Source organism: Geotrypetes seraphini, chromosome 15 (assembly GCF_902459505.1).
Source record: "Geotrypetes seraphini chromosome 15, aGeoSer1.1, whole genome shotgun sequence".
Lineage (NCBI taxonomy): Eukaryota > Metazoa > Chordata > Amphibia > Gymnophiona > Dermophiidae > Geotrypetes > Geotrypetes seraphini.
Genome location: NC_047098.1, coordinates 42,710,055 through 42,734,995, shown reverse-complemented (window position 1 = coordinate 42,734,995; position 24,941 = coordinate 42,710,055). Strand labels below are relative to the sequence as shown.

Here is a 24,941-nt window from a genome sequence, read left to right as displayed (position 1 = left end):
TTAGTTTGGCTAAAAACGGAATATTAACTATGGGATGATAATTTGAGGTGTCCGTCAGGCTAGCTTTATAATTTTTTACTATTGGAAAGTAATCGAACTAGCTCCACAACGCGCTCAAAACATGCAAAGCCTGCAACCTGAACTTTCAGGAAGGCCACTGTCCGACTTCTGTCTAAACCATCCAGAAGGAAAGCCAAGACTACCCAGCTGGTCTTGGGCCCGATCCTCTTCAACATATTTGTGGGAGATCTGACTCAGGGGCTTCAGGGTAAAATCACATTATTCGCCGATGACGCCAAACTATGCAAATTAGTAAGTGAGAACACTTTACCAGACAGTATGACGCAGGACCTACTTCTATTGGAACACTGGTCCTCGACTTGGCAGCTAAACGTCAATGCTAGAAAATGTAAGGTCATGCACCTCGGCAGCAGGAATCCATGCAAAACTTACACACTAAATGGTGAAACCTTAGTTAGGACCAAGGCGGAACGTGATTTGGGAGTGTTCATTAGCGAAGACATGAAGACTGCCAATCAAGTGGAGAAGGCTTCATCAAAGGCAAGACAAATGATGGGTTGTATCCGAAGAAGCTTTATCAGCCGGAAGCCCGAAGTTATAATGCCGTTGTACAGATCCATGGTGAGGCCTCATCTGGAATATTGTGTACAATTCTGGAGGCCACATTACCAAAAAGATGTGCTGAGAGTTGAGTCGGTTCAAAGAATGGCCACCAGGATGGTCTCGGGACTCAAAGACCTCCCGTATGAAGAAAGGCTGAATAAATTGCAGCTATATTCACTCGAAGAACGTAGAGAGAGAGGAGACATGATAGAGACATTTAAATATATCACCGGCCGTATTGAGGTGGAGGATGATTTCTTCTTTTTTAAAGGTCCCTCGGCCACAAGAGGACATCCGCTGAAAATCAGGGGTGGGAAATTTCATGGCGACACCAGGAAGTTCTTCTTCACCGAAAGGGTGGTCGATCGTTGGAATGAACTTCCACTTCAGGTGATTCAGGCCAGCAGCGTGCCGGATTTTAAAAGGAAATGGGATACACACGATCCCACGATCTCTAGGGGGGTAAATTCAAGGGGGTAGGGTTGTTGGAGTGGGCAGACTTGATGGGCTGTGGCCCTTTTCTGCCCTCATCTTCTATGTTTCTATGCAACTGGGAATCTTCTCAGGCTCCACCTGATTCCTAGCACTCTACTGTGAGAAAGCCTACCAGGCTGTGGCAGAAAAAGCCATAGTAAAGGGTACTCTGAGCGCAAAAGAATAAACCAAATAAAAGGTTGTTTGCTGACTCTCAGGCTAAGGGGGTGGAGCATGTGTTCAGAAGAGACATAGATTTCTGCAACAGCTGGACTGCGGGTTGGGATTGAACATCTAGCATATTGAATCCAGAAGGGACTTAACAGAATGGCCTTTTATTTCCCTTTGTGTTTAACAAATGTCAAGCCACATGTTTGAAAGGAAATAAATAATGCTGAATAACAAAGGAACCATATAGGAAAAGGTTTTCTCTTACAATTTAAATATTACTATACTTTTTACTAAGTCGTGGTAGTGGAAACTATGGCTTTCTTTTACTAAGCAGCGTTAGAGGTTTCTACAGTGGCCTGAAGGACTAAATGCTCCGATACTTATAGAATTCCTATGAACGTTGGAGCAGCATTGGAGCATTTAGTGCTCCAGGCTGTGGTAGAAACCTCTACCGCTGCTTAGTAAAAGAGGGCCATAGTTTCCATTCCAGGCCAAAAAAACATTTTATTATTTAATTTTTAAACTTCTTCAGAAATATGCAATGCCATCCTTTCCTAGTAGAGCAAAGACAATTCTGTCAATTAGCATTGTAAAACACTATGAGCAGCATAATCAAAAAAAGGTCTAAATTCGTTTTGGGCCTAAGTTGCTAGTTGCCCAAAGTCAGAAACGTCTAAAGTCCATTCTCGAAAAATAAATCAAAATTTTTTTTTCAAGAATCGTCTACTTCTATGTCCAGCCATTTGATCATCCAGACTGCTAAGTCATCTATCTTTATACCCATTCTCGTCAAAAAAATTGTCCAAGCCAAGAACAAGTCTTTTTGGACGTGGGAGGGATCAGCAAAGTGATGGACTGGACACCCAGGCATGGTAACACAATAGTGGGGCACCTTACAGGGTACTGCTGTGAACTTCACAAAAAGGGCACTACATAAACATCTCACAACTCCCTTGTAGGTCATGGTGAGCCCCCCAAAGCCTACTATACTCACCTGTCTACCATCCTTAAGGCTGCAGGTGCCGACAGTAGGGTTTTGGGGGGGGTGCACGTTTCACCATGAATACAGAAGTTAAAGTGGCTTATGGGCCTGGGTCCTCCTCTATATAGTTCACTAGCCCACCCCCCAGACTACATAAGTTACCTGTGTGCCGCTCTACTAGGCTTTCCTTTGCCAGGTGCTGGCAGGCATTGAGGCAGGTATGGAGGGAGGTATGTACTTTTTAGTCTGATGTTTATGGTGGTGGTGGGGGGAGGGGGGTCAGTGATCATTGGGGGAGTGTGTGGGGGTCTTTACACCTAAGTCTAAATTTATAAGTACCATCTAGGAAGTCTCATTAAACTTTCGATTATCGCTGCAGGACTAATATGTCTAGGTCGGCCCACATCACGCCTACTTCCCGCCCTAACCACTCCTTCAAAAACACCCCTTTTCACTCTGGGCATACAGCAGCACTGAAAAGACCTAAGCTGTTTTTAGATACATCTAAAACCCATTTTGATTATTGGTACTTGGATGACCTGTCTTTTTGATCATCCAATTGCTGATTTAAGCAGGTTTTTAGACGTATTTTCATTTTGATTATGTACCTCTATGAAACTACGATATATTAAGACAGCAGTGATGAACCTCATGACATTTCTAACTTATACTATTTGCACTCAAGGTGAGCAACCTCCACCCAGTTAATCAAAAGAGTTGACAGGCATCCACCAATCTGGTTATTCTAAATTTGATGAACTGTTTACAACACTATAATAAACCAAATAAAAGAAAAAGTTGCATATCTGATCTATACAAAATATCTTGGTCTTAATGTTAATTCTAGCTTGTTGCATAATTTTCAGCTCATTTTGATCACTCATAACTAGGTTCTTCAGTTTCAAAAGCTACTGAGTTGACATTTTTATTCTAGAAGAGTTTTGTTGTTGTATTGGGTAGATAGGTGTTGAAGGAGGAGGAAGGAAAAGGAAGAGGGACACCAAACAGAACGAAGTCCCAGACAAGTAGAATTAGAAGACATTACGGCCCAGATTCTCTATGGGGTGCTGATATTGGTTGCCGCATAAAAAGCAGCCATCGATCATGTGTCAATCATAAAATGGTGCCCTAAAGAGAATCGTGCCTCTATGAAAGATAGGCGCCAGAAAAGTAGGCCAGAATTTGCTGGGCTACATTTCTGGCACCAAGCTTTGTCATGAGTCATGCCTACAAGAGTTTTAGGCCACCTAACACCACTTTCAGCACTGCCACACCCATCGTGGCTTTTGGCAGCCTAAAGCACCTAAGTAGGCACGATTCTGGCATATATTATTTAGGCACCGGTAGGCGCTTTAATGGTGCCATATTTTCACCAAGATTTTAAACAGCATTTGTTACTCAACTTAGGCAAAGGTAGGGCGCCTAAATGTAGGTACCGTTTCTAGAATTTACCCCTATGCTTTTTCCTTTCATCAAGTCTATGCTATTTAAAGGCTGAATATATAGAATCAGAGAAAATGTCTACAGAAAATACCATCAACTATTTCTTCCTCCCTGTGTGCTTATTCCAAGCTTTTTTGTTATCAGAAATAGTCCTTATCTCCACTACCTTCACCAGGTCGCTCTACCCATCCACCACCCTTTCTATGAAGAAGTATTTCTTTAGATTACTCTTGTCTTACTTAGACTACCCTTTTAAATTATACTCCGTGGCTCCATTTGGGCTGAATGCGGAAATAGAATGGATGACATTGCTCTAACTGAGCTCTGTGATTGGTGCAAGTAAGATCAGCTGTATTTGAAGTATGAGTTTTAAATGCTAGCTATTAAACACCACCACCATTTTCAAGAGCTGATATACATTGAGAGAATGGCTGGGGACTGTGATAAAGGTAATCGAATGAGAGTTTTGTCTATATAGACTAACCAGGAGAGGTTAATGAAATACTTAGTTTTACATTTTTTCTAGGGGGTGTCTCACCTTGAGACAGTGAAGGCGAAACATGTGACATGTTGGTGGAATAAACCCTCTTACTGACAGAAACACAAGAAAATAAAAGCTAAGTTCTTTGCACGAAGTACTTATTCACTTCTATAACTAAAATATTATATTAACTATAAGAAACAAATAGAAAAGCAAAGAAAAGAAAAAAATGAAAATACAATAAGCAATATTGAAATGGATCAGGGATGAACTGTTGATTCTGAAAGTCTAGCATATTCCAATCAATGACTGATGGCTGCTCTTTGATCAGCCAATAAATGTCAAGGAGTGAAGGAGTGCAAGTACGGGGAAAGGCACACAACAGAAAGCTATAAATTATGGAGTTGATGCAGAATGGGGTTAATGCAGAATGCCACATGATAGAGCCACACGTCAATGGCCCAGTATGCAGCTTCAGCTGAAAAATTAAGAAAATACACCATAGCTATGCAGTGATCAATGAACATGCAAATTATTGCCACACTACAACAGTACCGTATTTCCCCATGTATAGGCCGCATGAAATGCTGATTAAATTTTAAAACTCTTAGATATGAACATAAGAATTGCCGCTGCTGGGTCAGATCAGTGGTCCATCGTACCCAGCAGTCCGCTCATGCGGCGGCCCTCTGTCAAAGACCAGCGCCCCATGTTACTAGCCGCAGCCTATCTAAGAGTTTTAAAACTTAAATTGGCATATACAATGGGGTGGCCTATACAATATCCCCCCCTTAAATACCTCCCTCGCTGGTAATCCTGGATGGCTGTGTCTGCCTCCTCCAAACACGCTGTGCAGGGCAGGAGCAATGTTTGCGATCTCAAACCTCGCCTCGCGCCCTTCCTGATTGGCTACCGTCAGTTCTCGCGATGGCAGCCAATCAGGAAGGGCATGGGGTGAGGCTTGAGATCGCAAACATCGCTCCTGCCCTGCACAGCGTGTTTGGAGGAGGCAGGTGCAACCGTCCAGAAGGATTACCGGTGAGGGAGGTATTTGAGGAAAGGGGGGATGTTGTATTGCTCCATGTACAGGCCGCTCCATTTAAGCAAGCCACGCCCACTAGGCTGGCTACATATTTCTCCCCTTTACCTTTGAGTCTCACAATGCCACGTTTGCACGTTTTCCTATCACTAATATATCTAGAAAATGTCTGCCTATCCACAGCATCCATTATCTCCTCCTCTCCCTAAGAGATCCCATGTGCCTGTCCCAAGCTTTCTTGAATTCGGACACAATCTTTGTCTTCACCACCTCTACCAGGAGACTATTCCATGCATCTACTATCCTTTCTGTAAAAACATATTTCCTTTGATTACTCCTGAGCCCATCACCTCTTAACTTCATCCTATACCCTCTCATTCCAGAGCTTCCTTTCAAATTAAAGATATTTGCCTCATGTGCGTTTACGCCACATAGGTATTTAAACATCTCTATCATTGAAAAGTTCTGCCGTCGGAGCCACCAGAACTTCCCTAAATTCCTTCAGTACCCGCCCATCATTGTCTCCAACTTTAGTTTAGCTAGCTCCTCACAAACACAATCCTCTGAAAATCGATCAGGGTCTATCACACCTCCATCCCTATTTGCGGTTGTCTTCTGCGGCCCCACTCCCAGAGCTTCATCTGTGAACACAGAATAGAAGTATTTGTTAAGCAATTCAGCCTTATTTTTATCAGCTTCTACATATTTCTCCCCTTTATCTTTGAGTCTCACAATGCCACGTTTGCACGTTTTCCTATCACTAATATATCTAGAAAATGTCTTGTCCCCTTGTTTTACCAGTATTTTAGCATAGGTCCATTTTGTGCAATGAAATCTAGTTACTAATCACTGGGGTTAATAGTAGAATAACATCTTAACAGTAGTTCACGTTCATAACTTCCCCTATTAGATGCAGTTAGAGAGATTGAAAAGATGTGGAAAATACAGAAATATTTTCTATTAGGATGGTTGCCATGGGTCTGATTAAAAAGCAATTTCCAAGCATACTGAGAATATAATGTGGATATGCAACTTGCAAACTCCAGAAAGTAGCTCTTGGGAATGATTCAATAAGACAAACATTAATAGCAAATTTAAGATTAAGATCGTACCAGACATCCTCTGGCTTGAAGATGAGGTCTTGTTACACTTAAGAGGAACACTACCACAGAATACAACCCCCCAACATATATAACACAATGGGGGGGGGGGGGAATCAGGGAAAAGGCTCCCGGACTTGCCAAAATCAGGTGAAGGAGAAAGGTGTGCTCCACAAAGAAGCAGGGCAGGGACTCACTGCTTCACAGCATCAACATCATTCCAAAACACAAGGAGAAACAGGGATGTTACAGTGCCAATTCTATCTCATACTAACGTCTACACTAATGATTAACATTTAAATTCTCATTATTCAATCCAAAATTTAAAAAAAGAATCAGTTACCCGACTTTGGGAGTAAATGAAATTTATGTACACAGTGTTGATCAGTTAAACTCCTCTCTTCACAGAGCTGATGCCCACTGCTCCAGAACTTGAAGCAATCCTCGTTGAGATGCATGGCATATTTCTGAAAGGCTGGTCCTCGAGCATGCTGGCTGTACACACGGAGAGCTTGTGCCAGCTGATTCTTGTGAACGGTGGTCGTATAATTGTGTGGCAGGTTTGACTGGTAGGCACTGTGGGCCATCGGGAGAGCTTTCTGACACCTGTTCTCCGAGAACTTGGTGTCTACGTCCAGGAAGGCCTCCAGGACCTTCATGTTCCCCACGATTTTCGAAGATAACTCTCCCAGATAAGAAACCGAGTCTTCCTCCTTGTTTTCGATCACCACCTCGAAGAGTTTCAGTGCCACCGAGATCCACTTCTGGTATGTGGGCAGCTCGAAGTGCGAGGGCTGGGGATTGCGACCCACGCTGTCGTCGAAGCCCTTCTTGGTCAGCACCAGGTCCACGTGCTGGAAGAGGAATTCTCTGAGGGTGCAGTCTACAAGTTGGCCCCCGCCCCCACCACCAGCCGACGCCAAATTCGTTTCCACGCTGAAGGAGAGCCGTCGGCTTTGCCTCATCATCTGGTAGCGCCGGGGGCCCGAGACGGGAGGCGGGGTCTCGCTCTCCCGCCCGCCGCAGTTCTGTCTGACTTGCTCCAGCAGCATGCCGACGGGATCCTCGTCTTGGCCGGCTACAATAAAGACGAAGGCCTGGTTGGCAGGCACGGTGAAGAGACAGTTGATGCTCTGATTGGTGAGCACGCGGCTCTTGCGGAAGATGCGGTAGATCTGGTCCTCTAGCGCATGCTGCAGCCGCCGCTTTGGGCTGTGTTTTTTGGGTCTCTCGCTGCCGAAGGGCTCCTGGCCCGGGCCCCGTCCGCTCTCCAAACGCAGGGCGCCGTTGAGCTGGAAGACGAAAAGCAAACGGGGTGGGCAAGGGCGGCCATGAAGCTTCCACTCCTTGCCCACGCTGAGGTCCCTCAAAGCAGACTTGAGAGCGGGCAGCGCCTTCTGGCGTAGGCTGTCTAGCGCGCGGAAGAGCTTGTCGTAGGTGACGTCGAAGGCGCAGGTGGGGTGCACGAGGACCAGCACGTGGCAGACGGAGAAGAGGTAGAGCAGGTACAGGCAGTGCAGCTTCTCTTCCGTCTTCCAGGCCTCGTGCGCTTCGGCGTGTGCAGCACCAGGGCTCAGGGCACTGCAGGCCTGCACCAACCGCTCCTGGTCACAGGCTGAGCTGAGTAACAGATAGAGTACGCGACTGTCGGCACTGTAGTGCGCCTGTATCAGGTTGTAGTCGTGCGGCAGTGGTTCTGGGGCCTCGCCTATGGCCCTGCTGGGTAAGAGCGGAAAGACCTGCCGCTCGCAGAGCGCATTTACTAGCGTCTGTTTCTTAGAGCCGGGCTGCAGCGCTGTTTTGCCGAAGATGCCCACCACGCACACTTCATCGTCTTTCCAGGACGGTGGCTCGGCTCCAGGATTCAGCAAGTCCCGCAGTAGTGCCGGCTCAGCCATGCTCCACGCCCCCTCCCTTTCCGGCACGTTACTGAAAGGCTTCCCTCCGGAAACTGGGTTTGCTACAGACCGAAGGTGCAACTGTAAAGCAAGGCGATTATAACAGGCTTATACTTGGTTAACTTTTTCTTTATGCATGATAGCTAGGTTAGACGTATCATCTTTTATCATCTTACATTTTTTGTTTATGCCGCTTGTAGATATTCAGACCTGTATGTGAAACTTTTTTTAAACACCACATTTCATTTTCACGCTCGTTTTTGCGGGAAGAATGACTCAGTGTGTGTATGTTCTTAAACATTTAATAGGGAACAATTTAATCTAATTGCCTCCACCGTTATGCATGGTCCTACCGTACTATGTCTGACCATGCCATATTTTGCCACACATTGTTTTGCCATATTATCATACTGTCACCATTTCTCTCATACTTTATTATATTATCTTCCACACTATATTTGCCATACTACGTCTACCATGCTATGATTACTCATTTTATGTCCCTGCGACACAATGTTTACCATTCCATGTCTACTGTGCTGGGTTTTATGCTATATTTGCCATACTATTCTCACCATACCATATTTTGTCATATTATATTTTACCATGCTTTAACTGTGTTTTGCCATCTTTGTCAGACAATGTTCTGCTATGCTGTTTGCCCTCACTTTGTGCTGCCTGATTCAGGAAAAAAAAAATTTGATTCGATTCAGCCTATTGAATTGGTTTTTCGATTTGATTTTCCTGCCCAATTGATTGTTTTTTTCAAACATCCTGGTGGGTTTATTTTATAGCCTCTTCACCCCTTTTATAGCCTGTTTGCCCCCTTTGCCTTCTCCTAACCACACTGGCACTGTGGTGTAAACAAAATAAACAAACAAAAAAGACTTTTCCTCTCTGTTAAATCCTAGCTCACGTTTACTGTCTAACACCAGCTCTGGCAGGATATGTTTCAAATTTGACATATTGTAATCACAAAATGGAAAATAAAATTAGTTTTTCTACCTTTTGTTGTCTGGTCATTAGTCAAATCTTGTTGGTCCCAGGCTCTGGTTGTCTTCTGATAACTTGTTTGCCAGGGTCTCCTTCTTTCTCTGTGCTAACCATCCATCTGCCATCTCTGTCCTCCCCTTCCATTTCCCTTCCCTCCCCCGGAGGTCTGGCATCATTCCGTTTTTTATCTCCATCCACAGATCCACCTTTTCTTAAGTACCCTTTCATTCAGCATCTCTCCCTCATTCCTACCACCCCAGGGTCCACTATCTTTCCCTTACTACCCTCCTATCCAGTATCTCTATCCCCCCTTTACACCATTCCTTGTGTACAATTTCTCTCCCTTTGTTCCTTCCCTCCCTAAATCCCATTGTCCATCATCTCTCTTCCTCTCCTCTATTTTCAGACCCATTATTTCTTTCCCCCCAAAGTCTGACATATGCACGTATCTTTGAACCCCTCCCTCTGTGTACTTCTACACCAGGGCCCCCCTCCTCTGGTCTGTCCCCCCCCCCCCCCGAAGGCCTGCACCTAACCCCTAAAGGCCTGCCTATCCCCCTTGAAGGCCTTTTCCCTCCCTGTACTCTCCCCTTTCTTCACTCTCTTCTCTCCATTCTCCCTTCTGTCTTTTCATCTTTATTCTCCCCCTTTCTGCTATTCTCTCTCTCTTCTCACTCCTTTCCATGCTCCCTCTTCTCCTCATTCTCTTTCTTTCTTCACAGCTTTTTTTTTTCTAAACAGTATCTTCTGTACTCTCTCTCTCCCCCTTCTCCGCAGTGGTTTGGAACAAGCCCAGGATGCAAAGTGGTCTTCAGTAAGTGAGCAGGAACCGCAGGGAGGGGGCAAGCTGACTGGTCGATCTTTCTTCTCATTTCTGTTTAGTGGGTTTCAGCCGCTCTCAGGCTGTACAACAAGCAGTACAAGTTCTCTTTGGAGGCCCCAGAATGAACTGAGAACTTGCCATGGACTAGCAGCAGCACCGCTCTCTCCTTATTGTCATTTGCCTGACAACTTCTGTAGCTTTAGCGAGTCAGTTCCCTTCTGCAGCCTTGGGGATTTTGCTAGGCCGCCCCGCCTCCGAGGCTGCTGGAGGGAATTGTCTCGCTAACGCTACGGCAGCAGTCAGGCAAATTACAATAAGGAGAGAGCAGTGCTGCTGCTAGTCCAGGCTAGTGATACGGGGAGGGTTTGAAATCGCCGAGTCGGGAAGGGGAATGGCGAGTCAGGCCAGGGAATCCCCAAGCTGGTGAGAGGGGTTTTAAAAAATGTTTGAGTGGCGGGCTGCAGGATTTGTGTCTAGGGTAGGCATGTGCCTAGGACCCAAAATTGTCAGTGGGGTCTACTGAAGGAGGGCAAACGGACCACTCACCTTTCTTTCAAAAAAAATTTTTTTCAAATGGTGATGGGCGCCCCTCCCCCAGCATCAATTGGTAATGCGGGGCCCTCCCCCCATCGACGTAAAGTGAGATTGGCAACACATCCCCCCCATCATCGATAAGTAAGATTAGCAAGTTATTTTGTAAGCAGTGCTCAGCCCAAAGCTTCCCCTCTGATGCAGCTTCCTGTTTCCGCCTGGGCAGTTCGCGTCAGAGAGAAGCTTTGCCTGAGCAGCATCCCTTTCAAGATAACAGTTGCTGTTCTTACTTGTCATCGATCCTGGGGAGAGGGGGGCCCGCGTTGCTGATCTTACTTTCTGTCAATGGGGGGCCCGAATTGCTGATCGATGCTGGGGGGGGGGGGGGCATAGCCATTTGAAAGAAAGGTGAATGGTGACCCGTGAAGCTGAGGGGAAGGGAGATGGGCCTTGGGTAGAGGGAGAGAGAGAAGGGGGCAGTTGGGCAGATGATGGAAGTGGGGATAGAGAGAAGAGGGCAAACAGATGTCAGTTGAGATGGGAGGGGAGAGCAAATGCTGAATGGAAAAACATACTGAACTAGTGTTTAAGCCCGTTACATTAACGGGTGCTAGTAAAGCCTCCTTCCCTCACATGTCCCCTATTTTTAGCCTCGGCTCCAAACCCATTTTTACCCCCCCCCCAGCCCCCTTCTCCCATCTATTCCCTTTCAGCCCGAGCCCCCTTTTCTCACCAGCAGTATTTCCCTCCCCACTCCACTTCCCTGCCCAGCAGCACTTCTTCATTGCTCCCCTGGCCCAGTAGTACCTCTTCCCTGCTCCCCCGGCCCAGTAGCACCTTTTCTCTGCTCCCCCCGCCCAGTAGCACCTTTTCTCTGCTCCCCCCGTCCAGTAGAACCTCTTCCCTGCTCCCCCTGTCCCTCTTCTGTGCTCCCCCGGTCCAGCAGCACCTCCTCCCTGCTCCCTTTTCCCTGCACCCCCGGTCCAGCAGCACCTCTTCCCTGCCCCCCTGTCCCTCTTCCCTGCTCCCCCGGCTCGAAGCTCTCCTCCACCAGCACTGCTCCGCACCGCCTTTCATGCGCCTCAAGCAGCCGAATACGGCCATGGAAGGCAATGGGGGTGGCGAGGACACGGACAGGGAGAGAGGTTGCCTGCACTTCCACCAGCAGTTGGTGAGTGAGGGCGGGAGGAGGGGAGTGGCCAGAGTGTTCCCTGCCGTCGTGTTCTAAAATAGAATTCGGCCAGGAACAGAAAACATGGCGGCAGTGAACACGAAACCCTGTGTGCATGCGCGTTTAGGGTTTTATTATTTAGGATGGAGCACATGCTGAATGGGGGAAAGAGAACACATACTGAATGGAAAGAGGGAATAAAGAGACAGGGCATATGCTGGATGGGGAAGAAGATAGAGTTAGTGAGATAGTGGAGGTGTGACAAGCTGTGAGTAGACACAGTGAAAAGAGGGAAACTGAGGACTGAATAGTAAGAAAGAATTTAATTTAGACAGGCAAAAAATAGAGAAGGAAAGAGAGGAGACAGAGATGCCAGAGAACAGGGAAGGAGACAGAGATATCAGATCTAAGAGGACATGAGAAGGGAGTGATGCTAAAAACCACAGGGGGGGGAGGGAAAGAGAGAGATGCCAGACCATGAGGGGTACAGAGTAGAGAGCTGCACGGGAACGGAGACCCATGAGGATCCCGCGGGTTCCCCCTTCGGGTCACAGGGATCCCATGGGAACGCCTCTGAGGGTCATGGGGATCCCGTGGGGACGCCTCCGAGGGTCGCGGGGTTCCTGCGGGGCTGGATGTACTCAGCCGCGAGGCTCGTCTTTTCCCTACCTGCCCTGCCGCAGCACACAGCTGACCGGAAGTCTTCCCGATATCAGCGCTGACATCAGGAAGACTTCCGGTCGGCTGTGTGCTGCGGCAGGGCAGGTAGGGAAAAGGCAGTGGCGTACCAAGAGAGGGGGGGCAGGGAGGGCAGTCCGCCCCGGATGCAGCACAGCCGGCCAGGTCCCCTTACCTTTGTGGCGCTTCCCCCGACCGACCGACAACAGGCCCGGTCCGACAAACCTCCCTGCCCTGTAGCCGCAAATCTAAATTACTTTCTTACAGCAGCTTCAATACTCCAGCTGCTGTAAGAAGGTAATTTAGATTCGCAGCTACAGGGCAGAGAGGTTTGTCGGACTGGGCCTGTTCTGTTGTCAGTCGGGTGGGGAAGCGCCACAAAGGTAAGGGGCAGGGAGGGAGAAAGGGAGGAAAGGTGGAGTGGAGAGGAAAAGACGCTTAAGGTAAAACTGAGGGGGGAGAAGGACGCTGAAAGCACTGGGGAAGAAAAAGGGGTGGAGAAGGACGCTGAAAGGACATGGGGATGACGGGGGGGGGGGGGAGAAGGACTCGACTTGTGTGCTTTAAGCCATGTAAGTATTTAAACGTCTCTATCATATCTCCCCTTTTCTATAAAGTATACGTATTTAGATATTTAAGACTGCCCCCATAAGCCTTATGATGAAGACCGCGCACCATTTTAGTAGCCTTCCTCTGGATTGACTCCATCCCTTTTCAAGGTGCAATCTCCAGAATTGCACACAATATTCTAAATGAGGTCTCACTAGCATCTTATACAGGGGCATCAATACATCCTTTTTTCTACTGGCCATATCTCTTCCTATGTACTCTAGCATCCTTCTAGTTTTCGCCATCACCTTTTCAACCTGTTGGGCCACCTTAAGATCATCACATACAATCACACCCAAGTCCTGCTCTTCTGTTGTGCACAGAAGTTCTTCACTCCCTAAACTGTATTGTTCCTTCGGTTTGTAGCACAAGCCAGCATGCTGAATGCTCTGCACTGCTCCGATGGTCATAGAATTCCTATAATTGTCAGAACAGCGCAGAATATTCAGCCCACCAGCCAGCACTAAAAACCTCTTCCATGCTTTTGTAAAAAAAAGGAGGGGGGGGTTAGTTTGTGATTACTTATTCCATACTGGGTGAGGGTGGTTCTGTGTCCTGTGTGTATGAAAGACATGGTTTTCTGTTAGCATTGACCAGCCTTGTTTGGCGAAATGCAACAGGCATGGTTCCTGGGAGCACCTTGAATAATCCTGATTTGAATCTCCTTAGTCTGCCAATCTTTTGTTCCACGTCAGATTCTTTGGTGGACCGCTTGCCTTATTTTGCTACAAATTAACACACATGGAGTGGAACATACCAGAGGAGTTACAGATTTGGTTGTTTATATATACATATGGGTAAAGTTGGATGGCATAGAGTGAAGCAGTTGAGAGGAGTTGCAAACTTAGTTATTAATATAGACTTATGTTTTGGATAGTATTACTACTTTACAATGTATTTGATCACTTTTATATACATATGGAAAGGGTTCAGAGTTAGTCCTGGGCAAGTAGGTGGGAAGGGAAGGAAGCAGGGATTTATTCAGAGATGTTTGTGGCTTGCATAGGACTAAAACTGTACACTGGCAGTGGTATGGTAATCTTTGTTGGTTATTTTGAATTTTATAATAAAAGAAATACAAGTGGAAATAAAGAAGTAAATAAAATGGGTAAATAAATGGGCCGTGGGTAAGGCTAGGGGGCCCAGTGTACTTACGTGCCCAAGGGCCCTCAAAGAATTAATCCTGCCCTGCAGACATCGGTACATTTCTTACATGGAAAACACTTCAAGGACTCCTGCAGATCTCTATACAAAACCTACATACCACCAAATCCTTCACAGTGGCCATACATGCAAAACTGGCAGACCCTCAGGAAAAAGAGAACAAGTAACCTCACACCGAACTAGGCAGACAAAAACTGAATGGAACTCTCAAGAACCTAGGTACCATTTTGTGTTTATATATCATAGTGTTGCACAGCATGCAGCATTTCCTCTGGAACTGAGCAACGACGACAAGGAAAGCTGAGGACCACAAATTATTTCAAACAAAATGCCAAGTTACAACATGTGTATGCTTTTTCAATATAATTTTTAAAATATCTGTGTAGTCTGATTGGAGAGTTCACAGCTTTTTTTTTCTGGATTATCAAAAATACAGGACTTTAGAGAGTGTACATTTCCTAAACACTTCTCTCCAATTGCATTGCTGCCAGCAGAGGGTGGTGCTTCAATAGTGTGTTTTCAATTGCTAGGGACAAGCTTGCTTGTCTCTTACTATTGAAAACGTGATAGTGAAACAGCACCCCCCACAGGCAGGACAGTAGGTGGAGGTACACTGTCAAATATGTGCAGGACAAACGCAGGTCACCATGGTGGAAGACTCGCTCAGCTTAGAGGGAACAATGTTCCCAAAGATGGCATAGTCCAATGTACTCTATTAAAAATAAAATGTGTTTTCTACCTTTGTTGTCTGGAAATGTTATTTTTCATCTGTGTTGGTCCCATTTTGTTTTTAACTCTTTCCTGCTTAAATCTCTTATTGTCTTCCATTCAGCTCCTAAATCTCTGATCGTAAACTTTCTTGTTTCTGTTCTTTTCTCCATATCTTTCTCTTAACACCACTCTATAAATCTAGGTTTTACCCCTCATCCTCACCATTCACTCCCCAATTTCCCTCTTCTAACCTTTCATCAATTTTCTAGCTTTCTACCTTCCTAGCTCATCTCTCCCAGACATCTGCCATCCTCAAACCCTGCACCAGTCCCTTCGTTTTAACCCCAGCATTGGATCATTCTTTCAAGATCAGCCCCCTTCTCCCATCCATGCGGCAACAGCCCCAAAGCCCTTTAAATCTCTATGGGCTTTGGGGCCGTTACCGCGCTGCAACCGCTAGTGTGGCTTTGTAAAACAGACCCTTAGTCTTTAGCCCGCTTCTCTCTCTGTCTCCCTATTAGTCATTTCACTTTCTTCATGTCACTTCCTTCATGTCCAGCATATCTTCTCTCCCTTTTCCTTATTCTCCCTCATGGTCCAGCATGCTCCCATTCTCTTCCTGCCCCACCATAGTCTCCCTTGGAGGTTGGGGGGATGGGTTCTTATTATATTTTATAAATCTTGAAGGAATGCTAATGGAGTTGAGTGGAACTATAAGAGTCTTTGCTCTACTTGATATATCTGATTTTTGGTCACGTTTTTGTTTGTTTTCTCTCTCGTATGTTGTACCTTTGTTTCCTTCAATAAAAACAGTTTGAATATATACCACACTATGGTTTTGTAAAAGGGGGCAGGAAGGGGTAAAACTTAAAATAATCCAAGTGGTACATGTGTGTTTTCTGTCAAGTAGCCAAGTTAAAATCTTTATATATGTCTTGACTGAAAGGAAAGGATAGGTTTTCTGTCTCTGTCTATGAAAGGACACATTTTAAGTTTTCTGTCTCTGTCCATGCTGGAAGTAATCAAATGTAGAATGTTGGGTGTTTACTCTCTTAATGGTTTGGGAAGAGGTCATTTAATTTATGTTAACTAGGTTAGTTGTCTGAGACATGAAGGCTCAACCCCCCACAGCTCTTAACACCTTTAAGATTTAAACAATGAAGTACATATCCTGCTCACGCACCCCCTCCCCTCTCTTGTCCATCCCCCTTTTCCTGTGATGGTTACCACTGACCCATGTGAAAGGATATATAACTGAATGTATTCTGGAAATAAAACAGGTAATTTCTTTGGGCCTTCTGTGAATCCTTCTTACCTAAGGAAATTGCCTCCGGACGTCTGTAATGGATGACAGAATGTTTTGCAGGACGATTTCGGGACAAAGAAACGGATCTTGTTCGTTTCATTGACAAACATGTATAATAGCAAAAAATACAAGAACAAAAACCCACCATGTATAACTTAAAGGAAATGTGGTTAAAAACTACAAGTTTAATATATTTATACCTCTATGTACACCAAGTTTGTTTTTCCCAAAATTTGTCTTACGAATGGGTGATGTCACCAACGGAGCCCCGGTACGGACCACTTTAAAAGTGTATCGCCACTTTTAAGTCTTCAGAAAGTTCGCGATAGCCCGAACCGTGCATGTGCGAGTGCCTTCCCGCCCGACGTAGGGTGCGCGGTCCCTCAGTTAAGATAAGTCAACCCGGGGAGGTGGGTGGGATGTGAGAATATCTGCCTGCTGTCCCTGGATAATACCTGTTACGGTAAGTAACTGTGCTTTATTCCAGGACAACCAAAATACAAAATTTTTCAGTGATGAGAAATATACTGTTTTATGAGGTGTCAGAAAGACCTTTTGAAGACAAACTTCAAAAAATTCTTAAGATCTTCATTCATCCCCTATGGCTTTGTGAATAGTCATTTAGATAATTATTATATAAATAAGATAATAACTTAGCTTTTTTCTTTTATTTCTTTTTTTCTATTAAATGTATTGCATTGCTTTCTCTAGCGGTCAGCATATATCGCTCCCCTGCCTGCCTGCCAGGACAAGCAGGCAGCATATTCTCACGAATGGGTGACCTCCAAGCTAACAGAGATGGGATGGTGGGAGTGTTGGCCTAAGAAAATAAATTTTGTAATATAAATTGGCCGAGGTGCCCATCCTGTCTGGAAGTGAATGTATGAACTGAGGACCTGGTAGCAGCTTTACAGATTTCCTCAATGGGCATAGATCTAAGGAAAGGCACAGAAGCTGCCATAGCTCTAACTTTGTGGGCTGTAACACGACTCTCCAGTGCCAGTCCAGTCTAAGCATAGCAGAACGAAATGCAGGCAGCTAGCCAGTTGGAAATCGTTCTCAAAAGAGATGAAAAGTTGGGGAGATGTTTGTTGTGGCTTTGTCCAGTCAATGTAATAGGCCAAAACCCGCTTACAGTCCAAAGTATGCAAAGCAGTTTCTCCAGCATGCGAATGAGGTTTAGGATTAAGATGAAATTCAGTGACAACTTTTGGAAGAAACTTTGGATGTGTATGCAGAATAAAGAGCTGCACGGGAACGGGGATGACGGGAATCCCGCGGGTTCCCCCTTTGGGTCACGGGGATCCCGTGGGGACGCCCCCTAGGGTCGCGGGGATCCCGTGGGGACGCCTCCGAGGGTCGCGGGGTTCCTGCGGGGTTGGATCGCAGCGGGCTTGGTCGAGCCGCGAGGGTAGTCTCCTTCTCCTTACCTGCCCTGTCGCAGCACACAGCCGAACGGAAATCTTCCCGATGTCAGCGCTGACGTCGGAGGGAGGGCTTAAGCAAAGCCCTCCCTTCCTCCGACGTCAGCGCTGACATCAGGAAGACTTCCGGTCGGCTGTGTGCGGCAGGGCAGGTAGGGAGAAGGCAATGGCGAACGAAAGAGGGGGGAGGGGGCGGTCCGCCCCGAAGAATGTGCACAGCCGGTCAGGTCCCCCGATCGATCGACAACAGGCCCGGCCGACAAATCTCCCTGCCCTGTAGCCGCAAATCTAAATTACCTCTTACAGCAGCTTCAATACTCCAGCTGCTGTAAGAAGGTAATTTAGATTCGCGGCTACAGGACAGGGAGATTTGTCCGACCGGGCCTGTTCTGTTGTCGGTCGGGTGCAAAAGCGCCACAAAGGTGGAGGCAGGGAGGGAGGAAAGGTGGAGTGGAGAAGAAAAGACGCTTAAGGGGGGAGAAGGCCGCTGAAAGCACTGGGGAAGACAAAGGGGTGGAAAAGAACGCTGAAAGGACATGGGGTAAACGGGAGATGAGGGGGGGAAGGACCCTGAAAGCACTGGGGAAGACAAAGGGGTGGAGAATGCCACTGAAAGGACATGGGGAAGACAGAGGGGGGAGAAGGCCGCTGAAAGGACATGGGGAAGACAGAGGGGGGAGAAGGACGCTGAAAGGACATGGGGAAGGCAGAGGGGGGAGAAGGATGCTGCCTGACAGGACATGGGGAAGATGGTGGGGGAGAAGGACACTGAAAGGAAATGGGGAAGAGGGAATGGGAAGAAGACGCTGGCAGGGAAGAAGACAGAGGTGCCAGACTATGGGGGGAGCGGAGGGAAAAAGATGGGTGCCAGACCAATTTGGGAGGGGGGAGAAAGGGAGAGGAACAGTAACAGAGCAAATGGAAGACACAGAGAGAAGAGAGGCAGTGGATGGAAGGAATTGAATGAGAACATGAAGAAAGCAGAAACCAGGCAATAAAGGTAGGAAAAAAATTATTATTTTTTTTTTTTTTTGCTTAAGGATAAAGTAGTATATTAGTTGTGTTGATAAATATTTATAAACATTAGAGGCTCTGGTAGAAACCCGTTTACAAAGTATGTATTCTTCCCAATTAATATTTCCAAATTAATAAAGTCTTTTTGCTTATTTTTAAATGGGTTTCTACCAGAGCCTTTAATTCAGTAGCATAATTAAATGAAATAACTATTTCTGTAGTTTATAGGGACAGGTGGGGATGGGCGGGGACGGAGGGGATTCCTCGCGGGGACGGGTGGGGACGGAGGGATTCCTCGCGGGGACGGGTGGGAGTCCTCACGGGGACGGGTGGGACTTTGGCGGGGACGGGTGGGGACGGGTGGGATTTCTGTCCCCGCGCAACTCTCTAATGCAGAACCACCTTATGATGAAAAACTGTGAAAGGTTGATCTGCTACTAATGCTTGTAACTCACTGACCCTCCTGGCAGAGGTGAGAGTAATAAGGAAGACTACTTTCCAGGTAAGAAACTTGAGATGAGCTGTGACCATTGGTTCAAATGGTGGCTTCATCAAACTGGAAAAAAACCACATTAAAGGTCCCAGACGACAGGTGGAGGCTTGAAAGGTGGTTTAACATTGAAAAGCCCCTTCATGAACCTGGAAACCAAAGGATGAGCAGTGAGAGGTTTTCCCTCAACTGGCATGTGAAAAGCAGTAATAGCACTGAGATGGACTCTGATAGATGTAGACTTGAGACCAGAGTCAAACAGATGAAGAAGATAATCCAGCACCAATTCCACTGCCAAAGATGTTGGAAGACACCAGGAAGAAAATCTAGTCCACTTTTGTTGGTAACATTGCTGAGTGGCTGGTTTCCTGGATGCATCCATAATTTGATGAACAAGCTGAGAAAGACGTAAGACAGATGAATTCAGCCCGAGAGAAACCAAGCTGTCAGGTATAGAGATTGCAAGTTGGGATGTAGAAGCAGTTCCTGATTCTGAGTGAGCAGAGTAGGAAATATTGGAAGAGGCATGGGCTCCCTGGAGCTGAGTTGAAGGAGAAAGGAGAACCAAATGTTGTCTGGGCCACCATGGAGCAATGAGAATCATGGAGGCTGCCTCTCGTTTGAGTTTGAAAAGAGTTCTAAACATGAGAGGAAGTAGAGGGAATGCATATAGAAACAGACCCATCCAAACCAGGAGAAAGGCATCTACTGCCAGACGGAGAGGAAAGTTTGGAACAAAAAACTGGGGCAGCTTGTGATTGTGAGGAGCCGCAAACAAGCCCACTTGAGCAGTGCCCCATTGAGCAAAAATGGAGAGTTGCAGAGTTGAGAGTCCATTCGTGAGGTTGAAGAATTCTGCCGAGGTTGTCTGCTAGTGAATTCTTCTCCCCTTGAATGTAGACCGCCTTCGAGAACAGATTGCGAGCTGTCACCCAAGACCATATTTTTTGGGCTTCCTGGCACAACAGGAGAGATGTGCCTCCTTGCTTGTTTATGTAGTACAATGCTACTTGATTGTCTGTACAAAGGAGGAGGTCCTGAGGGCAAAGAAGATGATGAAAAGCCTTGAGGGCATAAAACATCGCTCCGATTTCTAAGAAATTGATGTGAAATTTCCACTCCATGGTGGTCCAAAACCCCTGAGTCTGCAGATCATCCATATGAGCCCCCCAAGCATAAGGGGATACATCTGTCATGATGATCTTGTGATGAGGGGGTAACTGAAAAAGACCTCGATAGATTTGAGGAGGTCATCCACCATTGAAGCAACCGCTGAAGAGATGATGCCACAGATGTATGTTGTGAGAGACGATCCGTTGCTTGAGACAACTGGGAAGCCAGAGTCCACTGAGGAGTGCGAAGATGTAGTCTTGCCAGTGGTGTCACTTGGACAGTGGAAGCCATGTGGCCTAGAAGAGCCATCATGTGTCTGGCAGAGATGGTTTGAAGAGGAAGCAATTGCTGACAGAGACGAATAAGAGTCTGAAGTCGATCTGGAGGAAGAAAGGATCTCATGAGAGTGGTGTCGAGGATTGCCCCAATGAGTTGCAGACGTTGGGTTGGAATGAGATGCGATTTGGGGAAGTTGACTTCGAATCCTAGAATCTGGAGAAAAGAGATGGTTTGAGATGTTGCTTAGACCACTTCCTGAGATGAAACAGCCTTGATCAACCAGTCATCCAGATAAGGAAAGACTTTAAGGCAGTGTGATCGGAGAGAGGTGGCTACAGTTAGGCACTTCGTGAAAACTCTGGGAGAAGATGTCAGGCCAAAGGGAAATACCTTGTATTGGTAATGACAGCAATTGATTTGAAAACAGAGGTACTTCTGGAAGCTGCATGAATTGGGATATGAGTGTAGGCTTCCTTGAGATCCAGGGAGCAAAGCCAGTTCTGATTGAAGAGAGGATAAAGCCGCATGAATTGGGATATGAGTGTAGGCTTCCTTGAGATCCAGGGAGCATAGCCAGTTGTTCTGATTGAAGAGAGGATAAAGTAGGGTGAGGGATAGCATCCTGAATTTCTCCTTGACTAGAAATTTGTTGAGAGCTCTGAGATCCAGGATGGGTCTCAGTCCTCCAGTCTTCTTGGGAGTAGAATCCCTGGGCCTGCTGATTGAGGGAAACTTCCTCGATGGCATTCAGCAGAAGAAGGGATTGCACTTCCTGCAGAAGAAGGGAGGACTGTGCAGAGTCCAAAGCTGACTCTCTTGGAGGATCGTCTGGTGGAAGAGTCTGAAAATGGAGAGAGTAACCCTGACGAATGATGCTGAGGACCCATAGGTCCGATGTGATGAGTTCCCAATGACTGATGAAAAGCTGAAGATGACCTCCGATGGGCTGAGCAAAGGTTGAGAAATGCTGAGATTGTCTAAGCTCCGGAAAAAAAGGTCCAATAGGCTGTGTAGATTTTGATGGAACAGCCTGCTGTTTTTTGCAGGGGTTAACGGGGTTGCTGCTGTTGCTGCCTCTGCCTGCGAGGTTGAGACTGAGGTGGTGGCATAGGCTTTGCAGCAAAACAACGCTGATATGAAGACTGTTGTCTGAAAGGGCGAACAGGTAGAGGCTTTTTTTTGTTTTTAACCAAAGTATCCCACCTGGTTTTGTGAGCTGATAACTTTTGGGTGGTTGTATCTAAGGAAGCTCCAAAAAGTTCATCGCCCAAACAAGGAGCATTAGCAAGACGATCTTGATGGGCCAAAAAATGGCAAATGAACTTTAATGTAGGGAAATGCAAGGTCATGCATGTAGGGAAAAAGAACCCGATGTTCAGCTACAAAATGGGAGGATCACTGCTAGGGGTAAGTAACCTTGAAAGAGACCTGGGAGTGATGGTGGACACGTCTTTAAAGGCGTCGGCACAGTGCGCCACAGCCTCAAGAAAAGCAAACAAAATGTTGGGTATCATTAAGAAGGGTATCACGACCAGGACAAAGGAGGTCATCCTGCCACTGTATCGTGCAATGGTGCGACCGCATCTGGAGTACTGTGTCCAATATTGGTCGCCGTACCTCAAAAAGGACATGGCGGTACTTGAGGGAGTCCAGAGAAGAGCAACTAAACTGATAAGAGGTATGGAAAACCTCTCATATACTGACAGACTGAAAAAGCTGGGGCTGTTCTCCCTGGAAAAGCGGAGACTTAGAGGAGACATGATAGAAACCTTCAAGATCCTGAAGGGTATAGAAAAAGTAGACAGGGACAGATTTTTCAGATTACGGGGAACCACAAGTACAAGGGGGCACTCGGAAAAATTAAAAGGAGACAGGTTTAAAACAAATGCCAGAAAGTTCTTTTTCACCCAGAGGGTGGTGGACACATGGAACGCGCTCCCGGAGGCTGTGATAGGCCGGAGCACGTTACAAGGCTTCAAAGAAGGTTTGGATAGGTTCCTAGAGGATAAAGGAATTGAAGGGTACAGATAAGAGTAGCGGTAGGTTATAGGGATAGTCTGGGACCATTGCTCAGGCAATGGGCCTGATGGGCCGCCGCGGGAGCGGACCGCTGGGCGAGATGGACCTCTGGTCTGCCTCAGCGGAGGCAACTTCTTATGTTCTTATGTTAACATCAAGCTCCGAGACTCTGAGCCAGGCTAGGCGTCACATTGCCACAGACATAGCCGCAGCACGAGATGTTAGCTCAAAAGTGTCATAGATAGAGCGTACCATGTATTTGCACAGCTGTAACAAGTCAGAAATGTAATTTTGAAAAGCAGGTAATTTGTGATCAGGTAATTACTTCTGAAAAGTGGCCACTTGGGTAACTAAATGCTTGCGATAGAAGGAGAAATGGAAATCATAGTTACCAGACCGGTTGACAAGCATTGGTCCATTGCCTTACCCTCTTTGCCAGGAGGTACAGAAGCATAGACACTGGCTCCAGCAGATTTTTTAAGTGTGGACTCCACCAGGAGAGACTCATGGAGGAGCTGAGAATTGTCAAAGCCCGGAATGGGTACAATCCTATATAGTGAATCCAGCTTGTGAGGAGCCACAGGGATGGTCAAAGGAGCTTCTAAGTTCTTGTAAAAGGTCTCCCGCAAGATGTCATGAAAGGGAAGCCGAAGAAACTCCTTAGGTGGCAGCTCATAATCTAATGCATCCAAAAGTTGTTTAGATTTTTTTGAGTCAGGTTCAAGAGGTATAGAAAGCGTCTCTGCCATGTCTTTCAAAAATTTTGAAAAAGAAGACTCATCCATTCGTTGGGAAGGTTCTTGAGAAGATGGAAGTTGAGAGTCTTCATCTGAAGAGACATCCTCATCAGACAGAACAGGCTCTTCAGAATCACCCCAGAGGTCCGAGTCTTGAATGGGTAGAATACGGTGTCAAGCACTGGGTGTCGATGATTCTGTACGTTTCATCTTCCTTGAAACCTTACTCGATTTGACAGACATCATCTTAGGAGATGTTTGGGAAGAAGAATGGTGCCGAGCTGTCTCCGACATTGAGTGTTTAGCCAATTCAGACGGCACCAAGGAAGATTTTTGCAATATCGACATAGAGGCTGCAATTTTTGGTGCCGATATGGAAGACTCAGACTGGACTGGCACCGGAGGAGCCGGTGTTGCCATAACAGGGAGTAAGAGCTGTAACTGCTCCCTTAACTCCTCTTGCAGCAGTTGTTGAATTTGCTGCCTGAGTTTGGGCACCAGTACAGCTGGCTTTTTTGCTGGTACCATTGGTGCCAATCTGCGCTCCGGTGATGAGGAGACCAATTTCAAGGCACTCGCCGATATAGGAGCCAATCGTTTTTTAGGTCTTCTCGAGGTCTGCAGGACTTGGTTCACTGCTGAAGTGACCTGGGAGCCCGAAGTGGTGGGGGAAGGCTTCTTAGCCGGCTTACCCACTGCATGCGACACCGAATATGAACTCGATCAACGTTGGGTGTTGCGATATCGACTTTGGTGTGGACCCCGACGTTGACATTGGTGTCGAATCACCCTTCATAGCAGAACCGAAGAGGAGACGCTGTTGAATCAGACAATTTTTAAGGGTCCTCTTCTGGAGTGAGGAACGAGTGCACGATTCAGCCCTATGCTCTGGCCCCAAACACTGGAGGCACCAGCGATGCAGATCTGTGATGGAAATAGGGCGAGCACACTGTCCGCACTTCTTAAAACCCATCCAAGGACGGGACATGGAGGGAAAAATGGCCTTGGCAAAATCAAAAGTCGAGGCGCAAGGAGGGAAACGGACCCCGCTGGCCCAAACTCGTGAAAGCGAAAATGTAAAATAATTTTTTTTACTATAAAAAAGAAAGAAAACAAAAACTGACTAAAAAGTTAAAAAATAAGCTACGTGAGTGGGAAGGCAGCGAAAAAATTTCAACAGCTGTTGATGAAGCGACTTCTTAGCGCTGCGGAAACTGATGAACCAAGTGCCCTATGTCGGGTGGTAAGGCATTCACACATGAGTTGCTGAGGAAAGGGAAGTCTGCTATTGTGGTGGGAGACTCGATCTTGAGAGAGGTAGATAGTCACGTAGCTGGAGGAAGGGAGGACCGGCTAGTGACTTGTCTCCCAGGGGCCAAGACACGAGACGTCACTGATAGGATCGAGAGGATCCTGGACGGAGCAGAGGCAGAGGAGACTGTGGTGATAATCCACATCGGAACAAATGATGTGAGCCGGAGGAACTTCAGCATGGCCACGCTGACTGACCAGTTCAGGGTCCTGGGACGAAAACTGAAGCGGAGTACCCGGAGGATAGCGTTCTCAGAGATCCTGCCTGTACCGAGAGCAGATGCAAAGAGGCAGGCAGACATCCAGGCTGTGAATGCATGGTTGAGGAGATGGTGCCAGGGGGAGGGCTTCCACTT

General features: G+C 46.6%; 1 protein-coding gene across 1 annotated transcript in view; it reads right to left on the bottom strand.

The window, feature by feature from the left end:
- Positions 1–8,293, bottom strand: part of SMG8 (SMG8 nonsense mediated mRNA decay factor) — a 28,776-nt gene extending 20,483 nt beyond the window's left edge. The window contains exon 1 of the mRNA XM_033922452.1: positions 6,658–8,293. Coding sequence (XP_033778343.1) covers positions 6,658–8,212 — 1,555 coding nt within the window. The 5' untranslated portion in view covers positions 8,213–8,293. The remainder of the gene's footprint in view (positions 1–6,657) is intronic.
- Between the last annotated feature and the right edge of the window lie 16,648 nt (positions 8,294–24,941).